The following is a 24,063-nucleotide window of genomic DNA, read 5'->3' on the forward strand; positions in this document are numbered from 1 at the left end:
TCTCAGAATGTCTTAGTTACCACAGTAGGTCACTATAGCCCTCTCTCAGAATGTCTTATTTACCACAGTAGGTCACTATAGCCTTATCTCAGAATGTCTTAGTTACCACAGTAGGTCAGTATGGCCTTCTCTCAGAATGTCTTAGTTACCACAGTAGGTCACTATAGCCTTCTCTCAGAATGTCTTAGTTACCACAGTAGGTCACTATAGTCTTCTCTCAGAATGTCTTAGTTACCACAGTAGGTCACTATAGCTTCTCTCAGAATGTCTTAGTTACCACAGTAGGTCAGTATGGCCTTCTCTCAGAATGTCTTAGTTACCACAGTAGGTCACTCACTATAGCCCTCTCTCAGAATGTCTTAGTTACCACAGTAGGTCACTATAGCTTCTCTCAGAATGTCTTAGTTACCACAGTAGGTCACTATAGCCTTATCTCAGAATGTCTTAGTTACCACAGTAGGTCACTATAGCCTTCTCTCAGAATGTCATAGTTACCACAGTAGGTCACTAAAGCTTCTCTCAGAATGTCTTAGTTACCACAGTAGGTCACTATAGTCTTCTCTCAGAATGTCTTAGTTACCACAGTAGGTCACTATAGTCTTCTCTCAGAATGTCTTAGTTACCACAGTAGGTCACTATAGCTTCTCTCAGAATGTCTTAGTTACCACAGTAGGTCAGTATGGCCTTCTCTCAGAATGTCTTAGTTACCACAGTAGGTCACTATAGCCTTCTCTCAGAATGTCATAGTTACCACAGTAGGTCACTAAAGCTTCTCTCAGAATGTCTTAGTTACCACAGTAGGTCACTATAGCCTTATCTCAGAATGTCTTAGTTACTACAGTAGGTCACTATAGCCCTCTCTCAGAATGTCTTAGTTACTACAGTAGGTCAGTATGGCCTTCTCTCAGAATGTCTTAGTTATCACAGTAGGTCACTATAGCCTTATCTCAGAATGTCTTAGTTACCACAGTAGGTCAGTATGGCCTTCTCTCAGAATGTCTTAGTTACCACAGTAGGTCACTATAGCCTTCTCTCAGAATGTCTTAGTTACCACAGTAGGTCACTATAGTCTTCTCTCAGAATGTCTTAGTTACCACAGTAGGTAACTATAGCTTCTCTCAGAATGTCTTTGTTACCACAGTAGGTCAGTATGGCCTTCTCTCAGAATGTCTTAGTTACCACAGTAGGTCACTATAGCCTTCTCTCAGAATGTCATAGTTACCACAGTAGGTCACTAAAGCTTCTCTCAGAATGTCTTAGTTACCACAGTAGGTCACTATAGCCTTATCTCAGAATGTCTTAGTTACTACAGTAGGTCACTATAGCCTTCTCTCAGAATGTCTTAGTTATCACAGTAGGTCACTATAGCCTTATCTCAGAATGTCTTAGTTGCCACAGTAGGTCACTATAGCCTTCTCTCAGAATGTCTTAGTTGCCACAGTAGGTCACTATAGCCCTCTCTCAGAATGTCTTAGTTACCACAGTAGGTCACTATAGTCTTCTCTCAGAATGTCTTTGTTACCACAGTAGGTCAGTATGGCCTTCTCTCAGAATGTCTTAGTTACCACAGTAGGTCACTATAGCCTTCTCTCAGAATGTCATAGTTACCACAGTAGGTCACTAAAGCTTCTCTCAGAATGTCTTAGTTACCACAGTAGGTCACTATAGCCTTATCTCAGAATGTCTTAGTTACTACAGTAGGTCACTATAGCCTTCTCTCAGAATGTCTTAGTTATCACAGTAGGTCACTATAGCCTTATCTCAGAATGTCTTAGTTGCCACAGTAGGTCACTATAGTCTTCTCTCAGAATGTCATAGTTACCACAGTAGGTCACTAAAGCTTCTCTCAGAATGTCTTAGTTACCACAGTAGGTCACTATAGCCTTATCTCAGAATGTCTTAGTTATCACAGTAGGTCACTATAGCCTTATCTCAGAATGTCTTAGTTGCCACAGTAGGTCACTATAGCCTTCTCTCAGAATGTCTTTGTTACCACAGTAGGTCACTACTATAGCCTTCTCTCAGAATGTCTTAGTTACCACAGTAGGTCACTATAGCCTTATCTCAGAATGTCTTAGTTGCCACAGTAGGTCACTATAGCCCTCTCTCAGAATGTCTTAGTTACCACAGTAGGTCACTATAGCCCTCTCTCAGAATGTCTTAGTTGCCACAGTAGGTCACTCTAGCCCTCTCTCAGAATGTCTTAGTTACCACAGTAGGTCACTATAGCCCTCTCTCAGAATGTCTTAGTTGCCACAGAAGGTCACTATAGCCCTCTCTCAGAATGTCTTAGTTGCCACAGTAGGTCACTATAGCCCTCTCTCAGAATGTCTTAGTTGCCACAGTAGGTCACTATAGCCTTATCTTAGAATGTCTTAGTTGCCACAGTAGGTCAGTATAGCCCTCTCTCAGAATGTCTCACTGTTGTGCCTGAACATATGTAGATGCACGCAAGGAAAGTGTGTTTACATACATTTGTCCAATTGGCTGCATCTCAAGATGCTTCCAGCTTTGTAACAGTATCATGTGTGCCAAATGTACTTCAGGTGTGCACGTGCATAATAAGTATGCCCAACGATAATGTAGAGATGTGGTTTGACAGTGTTCGTAGTGAACGCTAAGGTCACTTTACCTTATTTGTACACAATATAATAACGTAACCAAGTGTTATAACCACAATACAATAGAGAATAGTGTCTAGACATTAATAAGTGCCAAAGTTGTATTTTTAATATAAAATGTATATACCTTATACAGATGTGTCCTCATACATCATTGCTGCAGTCACGCCAAACAGCCTCTTTGGCACGTCCCGCAAGACTCTGATGGCGTTGGGGGTCTTTTTTTTTGCCAAAAATGTATCTTAGTCGCAACACACCAGGAGACTGTGCTGATTAATGTGATATGTGACTATTATATATCTGTGTGCGGCTGACGGTGGCATGTAAGGGAATGCCAGCCAACCTTTAATGTTTTTTTAAAGGGGCAATCCCTTACAAGGCATGTTTTTTTTTTTTAAGGCGTCTGACATCGGCTGCCATCCTGTACCTCCGGCGATCTCGGGTTCCATAACTTCCATTACATCCCGTCAATAGTCTTTAAATCTGAATACAGTTTGAGCTCCGTTACAGTCTCAGTCACACAGAGATATGTACTGTAAGTGTTGCATATCAAATTAATCAGCACAGTCTCCTGGTGCATATTAGCAGAATTTTTGGCAAAAAAAAGACGCCATACGGTAGCAGTGTTGCACGGGACCTGGCAGCTCGCTCATGCCAGCCATCTCGTGCTACATGCTGTATTGAGGCTGGATGTATGAGGAACATCTGTATAGTCACAAACAACTTAAATTAAATACTAGCATCTGTTGATTTAACCTTTAAGACGTAAATAGGAATCTTCTGTTTTTTCATTGAAAATGCACTTTAAGTAATGAGAGAAGATGGAGTTTTGCTTTGCAGTTTGTCTTTTGTGATGGGAAAATGAAAGGACTGCAGCAGATATCTCCATCTGATATCTGCTGCGGAGCCTTCTTCATACTCTACATCCTGGTGATGCTTACATTTTGCTGGTATTCCAGAAATCGACAGGTTTCCTTGGATTTACTGCAGAATTACTTAATAAATATGTCCTATAATAATCTGTTAAAGTCACCTACACACAGTGAACTGGGCCTGTAGCCCTGAGATCACAATGTTTCTCGCAGATGTCACTGGCTCCTAGTGCATTCTACTTTATATTGATTGTAGTGGCAAACGCAGGATTTATAGAGGGGGTTTTCAAATAAAGACCACAATCTCCCACTCTGTGGAACATTAGAGCAAGTGCGGGAATCTGGGGGAGCGGTCAGTAGCGGATCTTGCTACGGGCATGCAGGGCGCCGCCGCCGTGGCAAGATCCGCTACTGGTGGTTCCCCCCGGTGCTGTGCGGTGCTGACTGTGCGGTGCGCGATGAAGTCATTGCGCACCCGAACTGCATTGTGGGAGCGGCACATAGACACTAGAGGTCATGATTGACCTCTAGTGTCTATGTGGTGCTATGGGAGAGACGTCATGACGTCTCTCCCATAGATCAGAGGAGCGGCGCCGGTGGCCGGACACGGAGGGCAGCAGCGGTCGGGAATCAGGAGCAGGGATGGTGAGTATTCATTTATTTTTTTTGTAAGCGGCACAAACTAGGGGGTACAACTCTACTGGGGCAATACTACTGGGGGGCACAAACTAGGGGGCACAACTCTACTGGGGGCAATACTACTGGGGGCACAAACTAGGGGGCACAACAACTATACTGGGGAAATACTACTGGGAGCATAACTGACCATGCATCTTCGTGAAGACACGTCCCTATTTTTTCACCCGGGGTGCCACAAGGGCTAGATCCGGCCCTGGGAGCGGTAGAAGAACCTAGTAACAACCCTAAATAAAAAAATCCACAAACATAATAGAACTAGTACTGCACTTTCTAAGCACACATTCTCCCACCTCATGGTAAGGCTCCTGTCTCTTCTTCCTGGTAGCTGCTCTCTAGTCCAGTGCACTGATTGAGGACTCAGATCCACACACTCAACAAACTTGGCAGAAGAAGCTGCTACCTCTGGGCATGTGCAGCAGCTCTGCTCTGTCCCTTAAACTGTATGATGTGGCAGCAGCTTAAGTAATCGTATTATGGGGGTTATTCCAAGTTGATCGCTCGCTAGCTACTTTTAGCAGCCGTGAACATGCATAGTCCCCACCCACAGGGGAGTGTATTTTTGCTTTACAAGTGTGTGAACGCCTGTGCAGCCGAGCTCTGCAAAAATATTTTGTGCAGTTTCTGAGTAGCGCTGGACTTACTCAGCCCTTGCGATCCCTTCAGTCTTTTTGGTGCCGGAATTGACGTCAGACACCTGCCCTCCAAACGCCCAGACTCGCCTGCATTTTCCCTACCACTCCCAGAAAACGGTCAGTTGTCACCCATAAACGCCCTCTTTCTGTCAATCTCCTTGCGATCGCCCGTGCGAATGGATTCTTTGTTAAATCCATCGCTCTGCAACGATCCGCTTTGTACTCGTACGACGCGCGTGCGCATTGTGGTGCATACGCATGCACAGTAGGAACCTGATCGCTGCACTGCGAAAATCGGCAGCGAGCGATCAACTCTGAATGACCCCCAATATACCATTGCAATTGTCACAATTTGAGCTACTTGCAAAGAGGAGGGAGGTCTCCGGTCAACTGGAATGACCCCATGTTTGCCTATGAATTGAGGCCTTGGCATGGTTGTCTTAAAAGGCAAAAGGTAGCATGTTCAGGTTCTCATAGTAAGTGGGATAATTACACTGACTTTGTGGAGGTGGTGCTAAACTCATATGGTAATAAATTTCCATATGAGTGCATTAAATACAAATAATAAATATTATAAATCTACTTTACGAAAATGTTGGAACATACTGTAATAATTTTGTCGTCAGACTCAGGTTTTTCGGGTTTCTGCTGAGTAAATCCTAGAACAGAACCCGAAACATTATTGACCAGAGTATCAATGTATAGTTTTTACCTCCATTCCTAAAAAGAAACTCTAATATCTGAAGACTTCAAATGCAGCAATCTCAGCAGAATACTGAAGGAAGGAGACACTACAGATCTGCATTTCAATTATCTTTCTTTATAAACATTTGTTTTACATAAAACAGAAACATATTGGATGTTCTAGTTTTTATTGCAAGTGATTTTCCATTCAGAACATAAATCATACGAATGTCTTTTATCAGGGAGAGAAGGGCAAATACTCATTAGCACAAGTATTAATCACATCAAAGGTTTTACATCTTTTCAGGAAAATGAAACAGTGTAATGATGTCTATTGAATTGGTCTACATGCAAAGATCAAGAGAAATGTAGTGAATGGGCCTGGCATAATGGTAAAGCCTTTAAATATGTCTTCCTAGGTAATTAAAGCAATAGACGAAGGGTACCGCCTGCCCCCTCCGATGGACTGCCCTGTAGTGTTACATCAGCTGATGCTGGATTGCTGGCAGAAGTGCAGAAGTGACCGGCCGAAGTTTGGGCAAATTGTCAACATTCTGGATAAATTTATTCGCACCCCAAGCTGCCTGAATGAACTCGCCAATAGTTCTGCATGGTAAGACTGAAAGAAGGACATCAATATTACAGCATCATATTCTGTATATACAGATGTGCCCTCATACTGTACACTATTGCTGCAGTCGTGCCAAATATCCCTTTCTGGCGCTCCAAGTCCACTGCGAATCGGCTTGTGCTGAGAGTATTTGCATGTCTTATGCGTTTGAATGTGCATCTCAAATGCAATGCGATGAGACAAAACTGCTTCACGAGACTGCACTGATTCATTTCATACAGTATGTGACACTTGTATATCTGTGTGCGACTGAGTGTGAATGTGTACAGTATATGGAGTTCTACATTGCAGCGGCTGCGGCTTTTTGTCCCAGCAAGTTCCGTTGGGCTTCATATACAGATTCAGACTCAGTCGCACACAGATATACAAGTGTTGCATATCAAATTAATCAGCACACTCTTGTGAAATGGTTTTGTGGCATCCAGTTGTGACTAAGACACACTGGCGCCAGGCGTCTCACACTGTGTGGCATAATGAGGCTTGGTGTATGAGCACAGGTCTATAGATGATTCTGTGAAATATTCACGCATTCACTTTATTTAAGGTGATTGATCAATATGTGTTCCTTATATCAAGGACAACTGTTGTAATTGATTTGGAGACAGTGGCAAGATGCATTTAGAGCAAAACACTTGATGAGGAAGACCTCATATTTTCTTGTATATAACTATCATTTATGACTTTAACCAAGGGATATAGCATGAGCTATTTTGTGAGCAGAACTCGGTGCCTCCCTGCTTGGTCATAGAGTGCGCCATTCATCTCATTGGCCCCTGGTTGCCTGCATGGTGTGTAGTTGATAAGAACATTATAAAAAGCAAAGCAGTTGTATTCTACCCTGACTCTTTGTTTCTTTGCAGGCAAGACCCAAGTACACAGGATGCATTCACAGTGACTAGCGTGGAAGAGTGGCTAGAGGCAATTAAGATGAGCCAGTACTTGGAACACTTCACAATGGCAGGATACGTCACCCTAGACTCAGTGTTGTACCTAACCAACAGGTAGGAAATTAATGGCATGCAATTACACCGTACTGGTACTATGTGCTGTATCTCAGCCAAGAAATCTTGTGCACCACAATTTGATCTATTGTAGCTAATTGCAAGTGTATGGTAGAACGTTTGTTCTAGATGTGAGTGCTGCTTTGATTTCTCATTGTTGTAGTCATTTCTGTCCTGAATTTCACTTCATGGTGTCCAGAAGTCATATATGATATCATTATATAGAGCCTGTTTCATAGTTGTACACTATTGTGATGTTCACGCAGTTGAACAATTATCGGTGGTCTGTGCATATGTCACTGCCGCAATGTGCACAAACGTCAATTGAATTGTGAGTATGGTCGCAGTGAGGAATCATTTGCAAATGAGTGACAGGGAGCCACCATTTTCTGGGAGGTAATGAGCAGTGGCAGCAAAAATGGAGGACGTGTCGGGACTGTGTGGGGCGTGGAACAGCTGCCGTCTGAGATCCTGTACACAGGAACACGTCTCTGGCACCTCAGTTATGCATCCATTCTGAGTGACCACAGATTCACAGAAAAAAAGAGAAAATGCAGGTGCACACTCTAGGGATTGAGCACTGCTAATCAGTATCATTGTAATAAACTCTGCAATGTAACATAGAGTAACACTGAGGTGCTTAGCATCACTTAGCCAAAAATATGGGCCCACCAGCCGTGACCAGGTGACCTCATCTGGTAGGTCCCTAACTGTCCTAAGGTTCAAGTGTCAGCATGGTACCACCTCTCATTATGTTTAGAATTAGGTTGTGCAGGCCAATCCTCTCCCCCCTTCATATGACCATAGACTCACTCAGGAGTTTGATGTTTGTCTGTTCTGTGTTGGTGCTGTAGATGTGTCCGCAGTTGTGGGCAACTGCAAAGGCTTCGGCAGGCATCTCAATACAAATTCCAACAGATGTTACATTAGCAAATTTTCACACATTCTCTCGGGGTGTTTCAATTGTTTTTCAATTGTTGCCAGCTGCCACTAGATGGTGCCCAACAGAGCAATTCAATTGCTGCTCCAATCGGGCCCGCATGTAGCAGAGCAGAGACATTTCAGCTTGTAGTCTCCTGAGGGGCGAGCTGAATTATGCGATAAAGCAGCACCCTGTGCGCCCTGAGCAGTTGTTCAGACAGGTTTGGCCACTTTACGTGGCCAAACCCAGTACTAATGGGTGTGCACACAGGGCATGTGCTCCCAAGGGGGGCTGGAAGGGGGCAGTTGAATTGCTCCAGTGGGGGCCTTTACATTTAGATGCCCACAAAATAATTGAACCCCCCCCCCCCCCCCCTGAGTCAAAAATCGCATCTGTGGACCATTAGCGTCTTAGTATGAATCTTGCCCATAGTACATGCACTGTGATTATGCAATGTTCTATTATACATTCTGTAATCAATACTCAGGATATATAGATGGATAAATATGTGCAATGGGGATGCTTGGGGTTAATATATTGAAGCCAGCCAACTATCTAATACATAAAATATGCTTCAGAGCCTGAATGGCCACTCTGTGCTCTTCTGTACACCCATCCCTAGAACCAGATAATAGCAGCATATGGCTGACCTTCCAAGACGAATTGTTCTGCACCTAATATATAAAGATGTCATTAAATGTGAGCCTTACAATGGTTATTAGTAAAATGTCTTATCTCTTCTTCTTTCAGCGAACTCTGCAAAATCGGCATCACGTTAGCTGGGCACCACAAAAAAATCCTGTCCAGCATACAAAACCTTCAGGCTCTAGGGACACATGTACAAATCTAATAGCACCCCGGCGTTCACCATGTCCTTGAATTCTCTGCAGGGGATGTGCTGTGCACTACTAGAAGCAGTATAATCCGAGTCGCGATGTCGCAGTTGACCTTTCTGTAATACAAGTACTGCTGGGAATGTTACTCTCTTCCCAAAGTGTATAAAGGGGAACACAGTCTGGATTGCTAACTACGGTGCCTTTGAATAGGTGGATAGAGAAATCAAACCTGAACACTCAAGCAACATTACACAATGTCAAGGCCTGTAAACCAAACGATTGTTGATAATACAACATAGTGGAACGTGTCCGTGTAAAAGACTGTGGCTTCAAGTGACACCATATTTGCCACGTTATGGAATGTGTTAATAAACTGAGCAGTGGATACTGTCTTTGACTTCCCACATAGGGTGAAGGAAAGCGGATCACAACTCTGGAATGGAACCACACTCAGTCTGGAGCTACTGCACACCTGATAGGGGGTGATGTGTCTTTTCTACAAGCAGGTCACAGAACGGTCACTTCTCACATTATTTAACATGCCACCCACAAGATATTATTATTTGTAGCAACCAACTCAACCTCCTCTTCTGAAATGCTTTAGAATGCATCCTATCCCTGCCTATTTCTGATTAACAATGCATAGATCTTGATTGTGTATCTGCAGTCTGTAGCCATCACTCGAGTGCTCTGTCACACCGCATTGTCAAGAAACTCAATAAAATCCATGTAGCGTTTGTGCTGCTTTGATAGTCGTGTCTTTCAATAAAGGAGGCGCAGAACACGTGATAGGAGGTTCTCTTATTTAAAGCATTTGTGCAAGGTTCTGGTTATCAAGCTCAAGGATATCGTAGCTCCTTATGAAGTCTATGTGCTTCATTGTCTGAGGTTCAATGCTCACAAGTGGTTCAATTTTATACCCACTCGCACAGATGTGGAATTCATCCCATTCAATGTTCATTTCTTCCCATCTGCAGAGGCTGCGCCCGTGCCGCGGAAATGTTTCCACTTTACCATTGCAGCAAAGTGACTCTTTTTTTTCTTTTTTTTAATGGCAATGATTTCTGGGTGTATGTGTGCGTGAACAATTGCATATTCTGTGCACCAGCTGCAATGACATTGTGTTTGTGACTCCATCTTGTTAATAAAAAGAGATGCCCATTTGTACATAGATTTACTGTAGTACAAGCCTGTAAAGCAAACACATTGTAGCACAGCTCTCCTTTGTTGGGTGTGTACACAATGCTGTTTTCATTTTGTGTGCCATAAATAAATGTTTGCCCCTTTTAACTGTGAAGGAGACGACGGTAATGGAAATGTGTAATGCAGGTTGCAGTCTTTCCTCCAGCAAATAGCGCGTCTGGTTCTGTGCCAAGCTTCTTACACTGCTAGAGGAACGGAAAGTACCGTGTATAGAGAACCCGAATGTTCACCTGGCCCTATACAACAACTTGTATAAAACACGACATTGTACTGATGTGAGATTTTTTTATATATATATATCTCTATATATTGTATATATGTATATATCTTTCTTTTTGAATGTTAATAAACCAACAGAACCATACAACACAATAAAGGCGGTTTAATTATTTATGTGCTGGAAATATTAAAGTAAATTACCATTTCATGCATTGTTAATTTCTATTGGCTAATTTATTTTGATCCTAGAGAGTAGGAACGTAGTTTGCAGTTCCAGAAGGCTACATGACTGTACAATTTCTGCTGTCCTAAGCCAGAAACAAGAAAACCACATTAAATTAAAGATACTTCAATGTAAACAGCATTGGGGGAAAAAAAATACCAGGTTGAGTTGGTTTTACACAATAATTGTGCAAATTATTTGCTGTATTTATGTGTTTGGAGAAGGGATTTAGGTGCGAATTACTCATAGTCACACAAGGACTGAGGTAGAAATGATTAATAAAATGTGCATAAATGTGTATATATAAAAGTGTACACAAAGACTTCCACCTATGCAGAGTAGTGACGCACTGGCGTATCTAGAATGGGTGCAGTGTGTGCGGGGAACATGGGCGTCCCCGGGTCCATGGGTCCCACACCGAAAATCCTGCACCCATTATGTTGAATACTCACCCTCCGGAGTCCCGTGGTGTAGCAGCAGCGCTGCAGAAATCACTGGGAAAATGTTGAGGCTCCATTTTCCTGGTGTTTTGCGCATGCGCAGTAGGAAAATTACTTGGAAAATGGCCACCACGCCATTTTCCCAGAGATCTGCGCATGCGCCCAACACTCTGGGACAGCGCTAGGGTCACCTAGGGACCCTAGTGCCCAGAGTCTTTGCGCTTCCAGCTAGAGAGAAGGGGGCCCAGACAGAGCCTGCACACGGGCCTCCTCCTCTCTAGAAACGCTCCTGCAATGACTATCCACGGCATCGGCAAACGCAGGATTTCTTGAGGAGGGTTTGCAAATATGTGATTTCAGAGCCATTGTCACCAGCCCATGAAGGATGCATAATTAGCTACTGTATAGTCTGCCACAAACAAAGTGTGGTTAATGTAATACAGTACTTCAGACAAATACATGCCCAGTGATCACAGTAAGACTCTTTCTGGTGCGATAATTGAGTACTCAGATACACACGCACACACAGCACACTTGGTAGGAAAATCTGCTGCCACTGTGCATTCTGCCCTTTATACTGCATGTAGTGGCCGCTGGCCAGGCTGTAGGGAAAGGGCGTGGTTCCAAGCAACTGGAAACCACCCTTGCATTTGCCTATGATGCAGCATATGCACCTGTTTTCCACCAAGACATCATCATCATCAGGTACAGAAACATGTCCGTAACTATGGGGGACTAACGGGTCACGTGTCCCGGATTTCTAGGGGTGCAGGGACCTCTGCCCGTCTCCCTCAGCTGCCTCTCCAACCCCTGCCCTCCCGCCGCGATCATCTCCCGCAGCTGAGTATCCGTCACGGTCCCTCCGCTGCTGCCAGTCTCCCTGTGCCAAGTTACAGCCAGAGCCTCTCTCTGCAGCTGCTTCTCCAACCCTCGCCAACCGCAATTATGTCCCGCAGTTAAGTACGAAGCCGTCGCGGTCCCGCCACTGCTGCAAGTCTCCCTCCGCTGAGTGACCTCTGTATTCCCGCCCGGCAGCGCCTTCTGCAAACCCTCCCGCCCAGCTGCCTTCCTGTGCCTCCGGAGGGACGCTGAGTGAGAGAAGACAAGCCAGCGACAAGTTCATCGCATCCCCCACTCTGGGCTGAGGCAAGTGGGCATTGTGAGGGGGGAGTCCAGGCAGGAGGAGCAGCCTGTGCAATATATGTAAAGAGGGTATATGTGCTTATACTGTGTCTATGTATATATATATATATATATATATATATATTTCTCTGACGTCCTAGTGGATGCTGGGAACTCCGTAAGGACCATGGGGAATAGCGGCTCCGCAGAAGACTGGGCACAACTAAAGAAAGCTTTAGGACTACCTGGTGTGCACTGGCTCCTCCCTCTATGACCCTCCTCCAGACCTCAGTTAGAATCTTGTGCCTGGCTGAGCTGGATGCACACTAGGGGCTCTCCTGAGCTCCTAGAAAAGAAAGTATATTTTAGGTTTTTTATTTTCAGTGAGATCTGCTGGCAACAGACTCACTGCTACGAGGGACTAAGGGGAGAAGAAGCGAACCTACCTGACTGGAGATAGTTTGGGCTTCTTAGGCTACTGGACAGTACACCATTAGCTCCAGAGGGATCGAACACAGGACCCGACCTCGATCGTTCGGTCTCGGAGCCGCGCCGCCGTCCCCCTTACAGAGCCAGAAGCATGAAGATGGTCCTGGAAATCGGCGGCAGAAGACTTCGGTCTTCAACAAGGTAGCGCACAGCACTGCAGCTGTGCGCCATTGCTCCTCATGCACACCTCACACTCCGGTCACTGATGGGTGCAGGGCGCTGGGGGGGGGGGCGCCCTGAGCAGCAATATGAATACCTTGGCTGGCAAAAAATCACAATATATAGTCCCAGAGGCTACATATGTGATAAATACCCCTGCCAGAATCCATAAAAAAAGCGGGAGAAAAGTCAGCCGAAAAAGGGGCGGGGCTATGTCCCTCAGCACACTGGCGCCATTTTTTCTTCACAGTGCAGCTGGAAGACAGCTCCCCAGGCTCTCCCCTGTAGGTTTCAGGCTCAAAGGGTTAAAAAGAGAGGGGGGGCACTAAATTTAGGCGCAATATTGTGTATACAAGCAGCTATTGGGGGAAAAATCACTCAGTTATAGTGTTAATCCCTGCATTATATAGCGCTCTGGTGTGTGCTGGCATACTCTCTCTCTGTCTCCCCAAAGGACTTTGTGGGGTCCTGTCCTCAGTCAGAGCATTCCCTGTGTGTGTGCGGTGTGTCGGTACGGCTGTGTCGACATGGTTGATGAGGAGGCTTATGTGGAGGCGGAGCAGATGCCGATAAATGTGATGTCGCCCCCTGTGGGGCCGACACCAGAGTGGATGGATAGGTGGAAGGTATTAACCGACAGTGTCAACTCCTTACATAAAAGGCTGAATGACGTAACAGCTGTGGGAAAGCCGGCTTCTCAGCCCGCGCCTGCCCAGGCGTCTCAAAGGCCATCAGGGGCTCAAAAACGCCCGCTACCTCAGATGGCAGACACAGATGTCGACACGGAGTCTGACTCCAGTGTCGACGAGGTTGAGACATATACACAATCCACTAGGAACATCCGTTGCATGATCTCGGCAATGAAAAATGTGTTATACATTTCTGACATTAACCCAGGTACCACAAAAAAGGGGTTTTATGTTTGGGGAGAAAAAGCAGACAGTGTTTTGTTCCCCCATCAGATGAGTGAATGAAGTGTGTGAAGAAGCGTGGGTTCCCCCGATAAGAAACTGGTAATTTCTAAAAAGTTACTGATGGCGTACCCTTTCCCGCCAGAGGATAGGTCACGTTGGGAGATATCCCCTAGGGTGGATAAGGCGCTCACACGTTTGTCAAAAAGGTGGCACTGCCGTCTTAGGATACGGCCACTTTAAAGGAGCCTGCTGATAAGAAGCAGGAGGCTATCCTGAAGTCTGTATATACACACTCAGGTACTATACTGAGACCTGCAATTGCCTTCAGCATGGATAGTGCTGCTGCAGCGTGGTCTATTACCCTGTCAGGACAGGGATACTATTTGCTAACCATAGAGCATATTAAACCTGTCGTCTTATATATGAGGGATGCACAGAGGGATATTTGCCGGCTGGCATCCAGAATTAATGTAATGTCCATTCTGCCAGGAGGGTATTAGGGACCCGGCAGTGGACAGGCGATGCTGACTTTAGAAGGCACATGAAGATTCTGCCTTATAAGGGTGAGGAATTGTTTGGGAATGGTCTCTGGGACCTCGTATCCACAGCAACAGCTGGGAAGGAAAATATTTACCCCAAGTTTCCTCACAGCCTAAAAAAAGCACCGTATTATAAGGTACAGTCCTTTCGGCTTCAGAAAGGCAAGCGGGTCAAAGGCGCTTCCTTTCTGCACAGAGACAAGGGAAGAGGGAAAAAGCTGCACCAGACAGCCATTTCCCAGGATCAAAAATCTTCCCCCGCTTCCTCTGAGTCCGCTGCATGACGCTGGGGCTCCACAGGTGGAGCCAGGTGCGGTGGGGGCGCGTCTCGGGAACTTCAGCGACCAGTGGGCTCGCTCACAGGTGGATCCCTGGGTTCTGCAAATAGTATCACAGGGATACAAGCTGGAGTTCGAGGCGACTCCCCCTCGCTGTTACTTCAAATCAGCCTTGCCTGCTGCCCTCGAGGAGAGGTAGTACTGGCTGCAATTCACAAGCTGTACTTCCAGCAGGTGATAATCAAGGTACCCCTCCTTCAACAAGGACGGGGTTACTATTCCACAATGTTTGTGGTACCGAAACCAGACGGTTCGGTGAGACCCATTCTAAAACTGAAATCCTTGAACACTTATAGACGAAGGTTCAAGTTCAAAATGGAATCGCTCAGGGCGGTTATTGCAACCTTGACGAAGGGGATTACATGGTATCACTGGACATCAAGGATGCTTACCTGCATGTCCCCATTTACCCTCCTCACCAGGAGTACCTCAAAATTGTGGTACAGGACTGTCATTACCAATTCCAGACGTTGCCGTTGGTCTGTCCCCGGCACCGAGGGTATTTACCAAGGTAATGGCCGAAATGATGATACTCCTTCGAAAAAAGGGAGTTATAATTATCCCGTACTTGGACGATCTCCTTATAAAGGCGAGGTCCAGGGAACAGTTGTTCGTCAGAGTAGCCCTATCTCGGGAAGTGCTACAAACAGCAGGGCTGGATTCTGAATAGTCCAAAGTCGCAGCTGGTTCCTACGACGCGTCTACTGTTCCTGAGTATGGTTCTGGACACAGAACAGGAAAAAGGGTTTCTCCCGGAGGAGAAGGTCAAGGAGTTGTCATCTCTAGTCAGAGACCTCCTAATACAAATACAGGTGTCGGTGCATCAATGCACGCGAGTCCTGGGAAAGATGGTAGCTTCTTACGAAGAAATTCCATTCGGTAGGTTCCATGCATGGATCTTCCAGTAGGATCTGTTGGACAAGTGGTCCGGGTCGCATCTTCAGATGCATCGGCTGATAACCCTGTCTCCAAGGGCCAGCGCGTTCCTGTTGTGGTGGCTGCAGAGTGCTCATCTTCTAGAGGGCCGCAGTTTCGGCATACAGGACAGGGTCCTGGTGACCACAGATGCCAGCCTTCGAGGCTGGGGGGCAGTCACACAGGGAAGAAACTTCCAAGGATTATGGTCAAGTCAGGAGACTTCCCTACACATAAATATTCTGGGACTAAGGGCCATTCACAATGCCCTAAGTCAGGCTAGACCCCTGCTTCAACACCAGCCGGTGCTGATCCAGTCAGACAACATCAAGGCGGTCGCCCATGTAAACCAGCAGGGCGGCACAAGAAGCAGGATGGTGATGGCAGAAGCCACAAGGATTTTCCGATTGGCGGAAAATCATGTGTTAGCACTGTCAGCAGTGTTCATTCCCGGAGTGGACAACTGGGAAGCAGATTTTCTCAGCAGGCACGACCTCCACCCGGGAGAGTGGGTACTTCATCCAGAAGTCTTCAAAATGATTGTACACCATTGGGAAAGGCCACAGGTGGACATGATGGCGTCCCACCTCAACAAAAAGCTAAATAGATGTTGCGCCAGGTCAAGGGACCCTCAGGCGATAGCTGTGGACGCTCTGGTAACACCGTGGGTGTACCAGTCGGTGTATGGGTTCCTTCCTTTGCCTCTCATACCCAAGGTATTGAGAATACTAAGAAGGAGAGGAGAAAGAACTATACTCGTGGTTCCGGATTGGCCAAGAAGAGCTTGGTACCCAGAACTTCAAGAAATGATCTCAGAGGACCCATGGCCTCTGTCGCTCAGACAGGACCTGCTGCAGCAGGGGCCCTGCCTGTTCCAAGACTTACCACGGCTGTGTTTGACGGCATGGCGGTTGAACACCGGATCCTAAAGGAAAAAGGCATTCTGGAGGAAGTCATTCCTACGCTGATTAAGGCTAGGAAAGATGTGATCGCAAATATTATCACCGCATATGGCAAAAATATGTTGCTTGGTGTGAGGCCAGGAAGGCCCCAACGGAGAAATTTCAACTGGGTCGATTCTGCACTTCCTACAGTCAGGAGTGACTACGGGCCTAAAATTGGGTTACGTTAAGGTCCAGATTTCGGCTCTGTACATTTTCTTCCAAAAATAACTGGCTTCACGGCCTGAAGTTCAGACTTTTGTTAAGGGAGTGCTGCATATTCAGCCCCGTGTGTGCCTCTAGTGGCACCGTGGGATCTCAACGTGGTGTTGGATTTCCTGAAGTCGCATTGGGTTGAGCCACTTAAATCCGTGGAGCTAAAGTGCCTCACGTGGAAAGTGGTCATGCGGTTGGCCTTGGCGTCGTCCAGGCGTGTATCAGAATTGGCGGTTTTGTCATGCAAAAGCCCTTATCTGATTTTCATATGGATAGGGCGGAATTGAGGACTCGTTCCCAATTCCTTCCTAAGGTGGTATCAGCTTTTCATGTGAACCAACCTATTGTGGTGCCTGCGGCTACGTGGGACTTGGAGGACTCCAAGTTACTGGACGTAGTCAGGGCCCTGAAAATATATGTTTCCAGGACGGCTGGAGTCAGGAAAACTGACTCGCTATTTATCCTGTATGCACCCAACAAGCTGGGTGCTCCTGCTTCTAAGCAGACTATTGCTCGCTGGATCGGTAGCACGATTCAACTTGCACATTCTGCGGCTGGACTGCCGCACCCTAAATCTGTAAAAGCCCATTCCACAAGGAAAGTGGGCTCTTCTTGGGCGGCTTCCCGAGGGGTCTCGGCTTTACAACTTTGCCGAGCTGTTACTTGGTCGGGTTCAAACATTTTTGCAAAAGTCTACAAGTTTGATACCCTGGCTGAGGAGGACCTTGAGTTTGCTCATTCGGTGCTGCAGAGTCATCCGCACTCTCCCGCCCGTTTGGGAGCTTTGGTATAATCCCCATGGTCCTTACGGAGTTCCCAGCATCCACTAGGACGTCAGAGAAAATAAGATTTTACTCACCGGTAAATCTATTTCTCGTAGTCCGTAGTGGATGCTGGGCGCCCATCCCAAGTGCGGATTGTCTGCAATACTTGTATATAGTTATTGTTAACTAAAGGGTTATTGTTGAGCCATCCGTTGAGAGGCTCAGTTATATTTCATACTGTTAACTGGGTATAGTATCACGAGTTATACGGTGTGATTGGTGTGGCTGGTATGAGTCTTACCCGGGATTCAAAATCCTTCCTTATTGTGTCAGCTCTTCCGGGCACAGTATCCTAACTGAGGTCTGGAGGAGGGTCATAGAGGGAGGAGCCAGTGCACACCAGGTAGTCCTAAAGCTTTCTTTAGTTGTGCCCAGTCTCCTGCGGAGCCGCTATTTCCCATGGTCCTTACGGAGTTCCCAGCATCCACTACGGACTACGAGAAATAGATTTACCGGTGAGTAAAATCTTATTATATGTACTGTGTGTTTATAAATATATATATATATATATATATATATATCTATCTCCGCACAATATTTTGTATTTTTATTTTATTTTCATTTATTTTATTTATTAAAATATATATATTATTATTATAATTTTTATGTGTGTGTGTGTGGTGGTGGGGGAAGGGAAGGGTGGGGGGGGGGGGGCGCTAAATTACTGCCTTGGCCCGGGTGCCGAAAATCCTAGTTTTGGCCCTGCAGAAGATACCCGTTTACTTCCTGTAGACTACATGAGAAACAGGTGCACTTACTATAAGTGTATGACGTCTTTTCCCTTCCTCATTTCACCTCTAAAGTGGCAGATATCATATGCGTCTTTTTTCGTTGTGCGCTTTTCTGCAATTGATGCTACACAAAATGACGTAACTTCAGGCTCCAGCCTCAATCCTCTATAGAGACCTTTACTATAATTGGTAGTTTGATACACATGGTCTTCCTACTCCTAGTTGGAAGGATACCGGACGGAGCAACCTTTTTGTAGAAAACTATTGCTGAACACATATCGATGTCACCGGTCACAATAGAATATTAGTGCTAGAAAATACATGATCTACAAATGCTGGTCTTTTATTACAGCATTCTATTATCTGTATTTGGAACTTCAGAACCACCTGACGTAATGTAATAGTTGGTAATCCCTACCACTGGAAAAGGTCAAAACATATATCCTTTATTTTGCTGATTCCTTTTATCAGCTCCAACTCAGAAGTGCAGAAATGTGAGATGCGGGTTTGCTCATGGTTATCGGCATGCCCTCTGTGCAGCAGAAGATTTACCGGCGTACTCATGATCAATTTATGTGGCGGAACTTGACTGTGGTTTATAATGGCACTAGGTCAGCACATATGCAGCAGACAAATGTCAGCAGGCTCTCAGCTGACACAATGGAGAATTAGCAATGGTAGAACGCTAACAAATAACATTTCGGGGTAACGTAATAGGCAGTTAATCTGCTAAATGTGTCTGCATGACTTCCTCTCATTAATCCCAGATTGCAGGGTCTCCTTCAGTTTCTAAAATGCCTGACAACAAAATAACAGCATGCAACAAGACAGAGTCTGTCAGACATTTTCATTCTTCATAGTAAGGGCTCTTTATTGTTACTATGTGACCTTTTATATTAGTTATATATTTATTTTGTGTTCTAGACCATAGCTGGGTACACACTTTAAGGGATCAGTATCATTGACCGCCGGACGGGATGCTGGAGGTCACATTAGAGATGAGCGGGTTCGGTTCCTCGGAATCCGAACCCCCCCGAACTTCAGCCTTTTTACACGGGTCCGAGGCAGACTCGGATCTTCCCGCCTTGCTCGGTTAACCCGAGCGCGCCCGAACGTCATCATCCCGCTGTCGGATTCTTGCGAGGCTCGGATTCTATCGCGAGACTCGGATTCTATATAAGGAGCCGCGCGTCGCCGCCATTTTCACACGTGCATTGAGATTGATAGGGAGAGGACGTGGCTGGCGTCCTCTCCGTGTAGAATAGATTAGAGAGACACTTGATTTACTACTTGGGGAGCATTAGGAGTACTCAGTACAGTGCAGAGTTTTGCTGATAGTGACCAGTGACCACCAGTTTTATTTATAATCCGTTCTCTGCCTGAAAAAAAAAACGATACACAGTCACATACCATATCTGTGCTCAGCCTCAGTGTGCTGCATGATAATATCATCTATGTATATCTGACTGTGATGAGTGCTCACTGCTCACACAGCTGAATTGTGGGGGAGACTGGGGTGCAGTTAATAGCAGGAGTACAGTGCACACTTTTGCTGCCAGTGTGACTGACCAGTGACCACCAGTATATTGTCTGCCTGAAAAAGTTAAACAAACACTCCTGTGGTGTTTTTTTTTTTTTTATTCTATAAACACATTCTGCTGACAGTGTCCAGCAGGTCCGTCATTCATTATATTATATAAATATTTACCTGCAGTAGTGTTATATTTTTTTTGTTCATCTCTATCATCTTTATCATCTCTATATTAGCAGACGCAGTACGGTAGTCCACGGCTGTGGCTACCTCTGTGTCGTCAGTGCTCGTCCATAATTGTATACCTACCTGTGGTGGTTTTTTTTTTTCTATCTTCTTCATACTAGTAGTTTAGGAGTCTGCTGACAGTGTCCAGCAGGTCCGTCATTATATTATATATACCTGCAGTAGTGATATATATATATTTTTTATATCATTATCATCTCTGTACTAGCAGACGCAGTACGGTAGTCCACGGCTGTAGCTACCTCTGTGTTGTCAGTGCTCGTCCATAATTGTATACCTACCTGTGGTGGGTTTTTTTTTTCTATCTTCTTCATACTAGTAGTTTAGGAGTCTGCTGACAGTGTCCAGCAGGTCCGTCATTATATTATATATACCTGCAGTAGTGATATATATATATATTTTATATCATTATCATCTCTATACTAGCAGACGCAGTACGGTAGTCCACGGCTGTAGCTACCTCTGTGTCGTCAGTGCTCGTCCATAATTGTATACCTACCTGTGGTGGTTTTTTTTTTTCTATCTTCTTCATACTAGTAGTTTAGGAGTCTGCTGACAGTGTCCAGCAGGTTCGTCATTATATTATATATACCTGCAGTAGTGATATATATATATTTTTTTATATCATTATCATCTCTATACTAGCAGACGCAGTACGGTAGTCCACGGCTGTAGCTACCTCTGTGTCGTCAGTGCTCGTCCATAATTGTATACCTACCTGTGGTGGGGTTTTTTTTTCTATCTGCTTCATACTAGTAGTTTAGGAGTCTGCTGACAGTGTCCAGCAGGTCCGTCATTATATTATATATACCTGCAGTAGTGATATATATATATTATTTATATCATTATCATCTCTATACTAGCAGACGCAGTACGGTAGTCCACGGCTGTAGCTACCTCTGTGTCGTCAGTGCTCGTCCATAATTGTATACCTACCTGTGGTGGGGTTTTTTTTTCTATCTTCTTCATACTAGTAGTTTAGGAGTCTGCTGACAGTGTCCAGCAGGTCCGTCATTATATTATATATACCTGCAGTAGTGATATATATATATTTTTTTATATCATTATCACCTCTATACTAGCAGACGCAGTACGGTAGTCCACGGCTGTAGCTACCTCTGTGTCGTCATTGCTCGTCCATAATTGTATACCTACCTGTGGTGGGTTTTTTTTTTCTATCTTCTTCATACTAGTAGTTTAGGAGTCTGCTGACAGTGTCCAGCAGGTCCGTCATTATATTATATATACCTGCAGTAGTGATATATATATATTTTTTATATCATTATCATCTCTATACTAGCAGACGCAGTACGGTAGTCCACGGCTGTAGCTACCTCTGTGTCGTCAGTGCTCGTCCATAATTGTATACCTACCTGTTGTGGGGTTTTTTTTTTCTATCTTCTTCATACTAGTAGTTTAGGAGTCTGCTGACAGTGTCCAGCAGGTCCGTCATTATATTATATATACCTGCAGTAGTGATATATATATATTTTTTATATCATTATCATCTCTATACTAGCAGACGCAGTACGGTAGTCCACGGCTGTAGCTACCTCTGTGTCGTCAGTGCTCGTCCATAATTGTATACCTACCTGTGGTGGGTTTTTTTTTTCTATCTTCTTCATACTAGTAGTGTAGGAGTCTGCTGACAGTGTCCAGCAGGTCCGTCATTATATTATATATACCTGCAGTAGTGATATATATATATTTTTTATATAATTATCATCTCTATACTAGCAGACGCAGTACGGTAGTCCACGGCTGTAGCTACCTCTGTGTCGTCAGTGCTCGTCCATAATTGTATACCTACCTGTGGTGGGGTTTTTTTTTCTATCTTCTTCATACTAGTAGTTTAGGAGTCTGCTGACAGTGTCCAGCAGGTCCGTCATTATATTATATATACCTGCAGTAGTGATATATATATATTTTTTTATATCATTATCACCTCTATACTAGCAGACGCAGTACGGTAGTCCACGGCTGTAGCTACCTCTGTGTCGTCATTGCTCGTCCATAATTGTATACCTACCTGTGGTGGGGTTTTTTTTTCTATCTTCTTCATACTAGTAGTTTAGGAGTCTGCTGACAGTGTCCAGCAGGTCCGTCATTATATTATATATACCTGCAGTAGTGATATATATATATTTTTTATATCATTATCATCTCTATACTAGCAGACGCAGTACGGTAGTCCACGGCTGTAGCTACCTCTGTGTCGTCAGTGCTCGTCCATAATTGTATACCTACCTGTGGTGGGGTTTTTTTTTCTATCTTCTTCATACTAGTAGTTTAGGAGTCTGCTGACAGTGTCCAGCAGGTCCGTCATTATATTATATATACCTGCAGTAGTGATATATATATATTTTTTATATCATTATCATCTCTATACTAGCAGACGCAGTACGGTAGTCCACGGCTGTAGCTACCTCTGTGTCGTCATTGCTCGTCCATAATTGTATACCTACCTGTGGTGGTTTTTTTTTCTTCTATCTTCTTCATACTAGTAGTTTAGGAGTCTGCTGACAGTGTCCAGCAGGTCCGTCATTATATTATATATACCTGCAGTAGTGATATATATATTTTTTTTATATCATTATCATCTCTATACTAGCAGACGCAGTACGGTAGTCCACGGCTGTAGCTACCTCTGTGTCGTCAGTGCCTCGTCATCCATAAGTATACTAGTATCCATCCATCTCCATTGTTTACCTGAGGTGCCTTTTAGTTGAAAATATGGAGAACAAAAATGTTGAAGTTCCAAAAATAGGGAAAGATCAAGATCCACTTCCACCTCGTGCTGAAGCTGCTGCCACTAGTCATGGCCGAGACGATGAAATTCCATCAACGTCGTCTGCCAAGGCCGATGCCCAATGTCATAGTACAGAGCATGTAAAATCCAAAACACAAAATATCAGTAAAAAAAGGACTCAAAAATCTAAAATAAAATCGTCGGAGGAGAAGCGTAAACTTGCCAATATGCCATTTACCACACGGAGTGGCAAGGAACAGCTGAGGCCCTGGCCTATGTTCATGGCTAGTGGTTCAGCTTCACATGAGGATGGAAGCACTCAGCCTCTCGCTAGAAAAATGAAAAGACTTAAGCTGGCAAAAGCACAGCAAAGAACTGTGCGTTCTTCGAAATCACAAATCCACAAGGAGAGTCCAATTGTGTCGTTTGCGATGCCTGACCTTCCCAACACTGGACGTGAAGAGCATGCGCCTTCCACCATTTGCACGCCCCCTGCAAGTGCTGGAAGGAGCACCCGCAGTCCAGTTCCTGATAGTCAGATTGAAGATGTCAGTGTTGAAGTACACCAGGATGAGGAGGATATGGGTGTTGCTGGCGCTGGGGAGGAAATTGACCAGGAGGATTCTGATGGTGAGGTGGTTTGTTTAAGTCAGGCACCCGGGGAGACACCTGTTGTCCGTGGGAGGAATATGGCCATTGACATGCCTGGTGAAAATACCCAAAAAATCAGCTCTTCGGTGTGGAAGTATTTCAACAGAAATGCGGACAACAGGTGTCAAGCCGTGTGTTTCCTTTGTCAAGCTGTAATAAGTAGGGGTAAGGACGTTAACCACCTTGGAACATCCTCCCTTATACGTCACCTGCAGCGCATTCATCATAAGTCAGTGACAAGTTCAAAAACTTTGGGCGACAGCGGAAGCAGTCCACTGACCAGTAAATCCCTTCCTCTTGTAACCAAGCTCACGCAAACCACCCCACCAACTCCCTCAGTGTCAATTTCCTCCTTCCCCAGGAATGCCAATAGTCCTGCAGGCCATGTCACTGGCAATTCTGACGAGTCCTCTCCTGCCTGGGATTCCTCCGATGCATCCTTGCGTGTAACGCCTACTGCTGCTGGCGCTGCTGTTGTTGCTGCTGGGAGTCGATGGTCATCCCAGAGGGGAAGTCGTAAGACCACTTTTACTACTTCCACCAAGCAATTGACTGTCCAACAGTCCTTTGCGAGGAAGATGAAATATCACAGCAGTCATCCTGCTGCAAAGCGGATAACTGAGGCCTTGGCATCCTGGGCGGTGAGAAACGTGGTTCCAGTATCCATCATTACTGCAGAGCCAACTATAGACTTGTTTGAGGTACTGTGTCCCTG

At 45.0% G+C, this 24,063-nt stretch overlaps 1 protein-coding gene across 2 annotated transcripts in view; it reads left to right on the top strand.

The window, feature by feature from the left end:
* Positions 1-10,496, top strand: part of LOC134909087 (ephrin type-A receptor 3-like) — a 317,153-nt gene extending 306,657 nt beyond the window's left edge. For both annotated transcript variants that reach the window (XM_063915519.1, XM_063915520.1), the window contains 3 exons: positions 5,928-6,121; positions 7,000-7,140; positions 8,813-10,496. In XM_063915519.1, the coding sequence (XP_063771589.1) occupies positions 5,928-6,121; positions 7,000-7,140; positions 8,813-8,912 (435 nt within the window). In that variant the 3' untranslated portion in view covers positions 8,913-10,496. The remainder of the gene's footprint in view (positions 1-5,927; positions 6,122-6,999; positions 7,141-8,812) is intronic.
* The last annotated feature ends 13,567 nt before the right edge of the window (positions 10,497-24,063 follow it).

The sequence above is a fragment of the Pseudophryne corroboree genome, chromosome 4, assembly GCF_028390025.1.
Source record: "Pseudophryne corroboree isolate aPseCor3 chromosome 4, aPseCor3.hap2, whole genome shotgun sequence".
In the NCBI taxonomy this organism is placed as follows: domain Eukaryota; kingdom Metazoa; phylum Chordata; class Amphibia; order Anura; family Myobatrachidae; genus Pseudophryne; species Pseudophryne corroboree.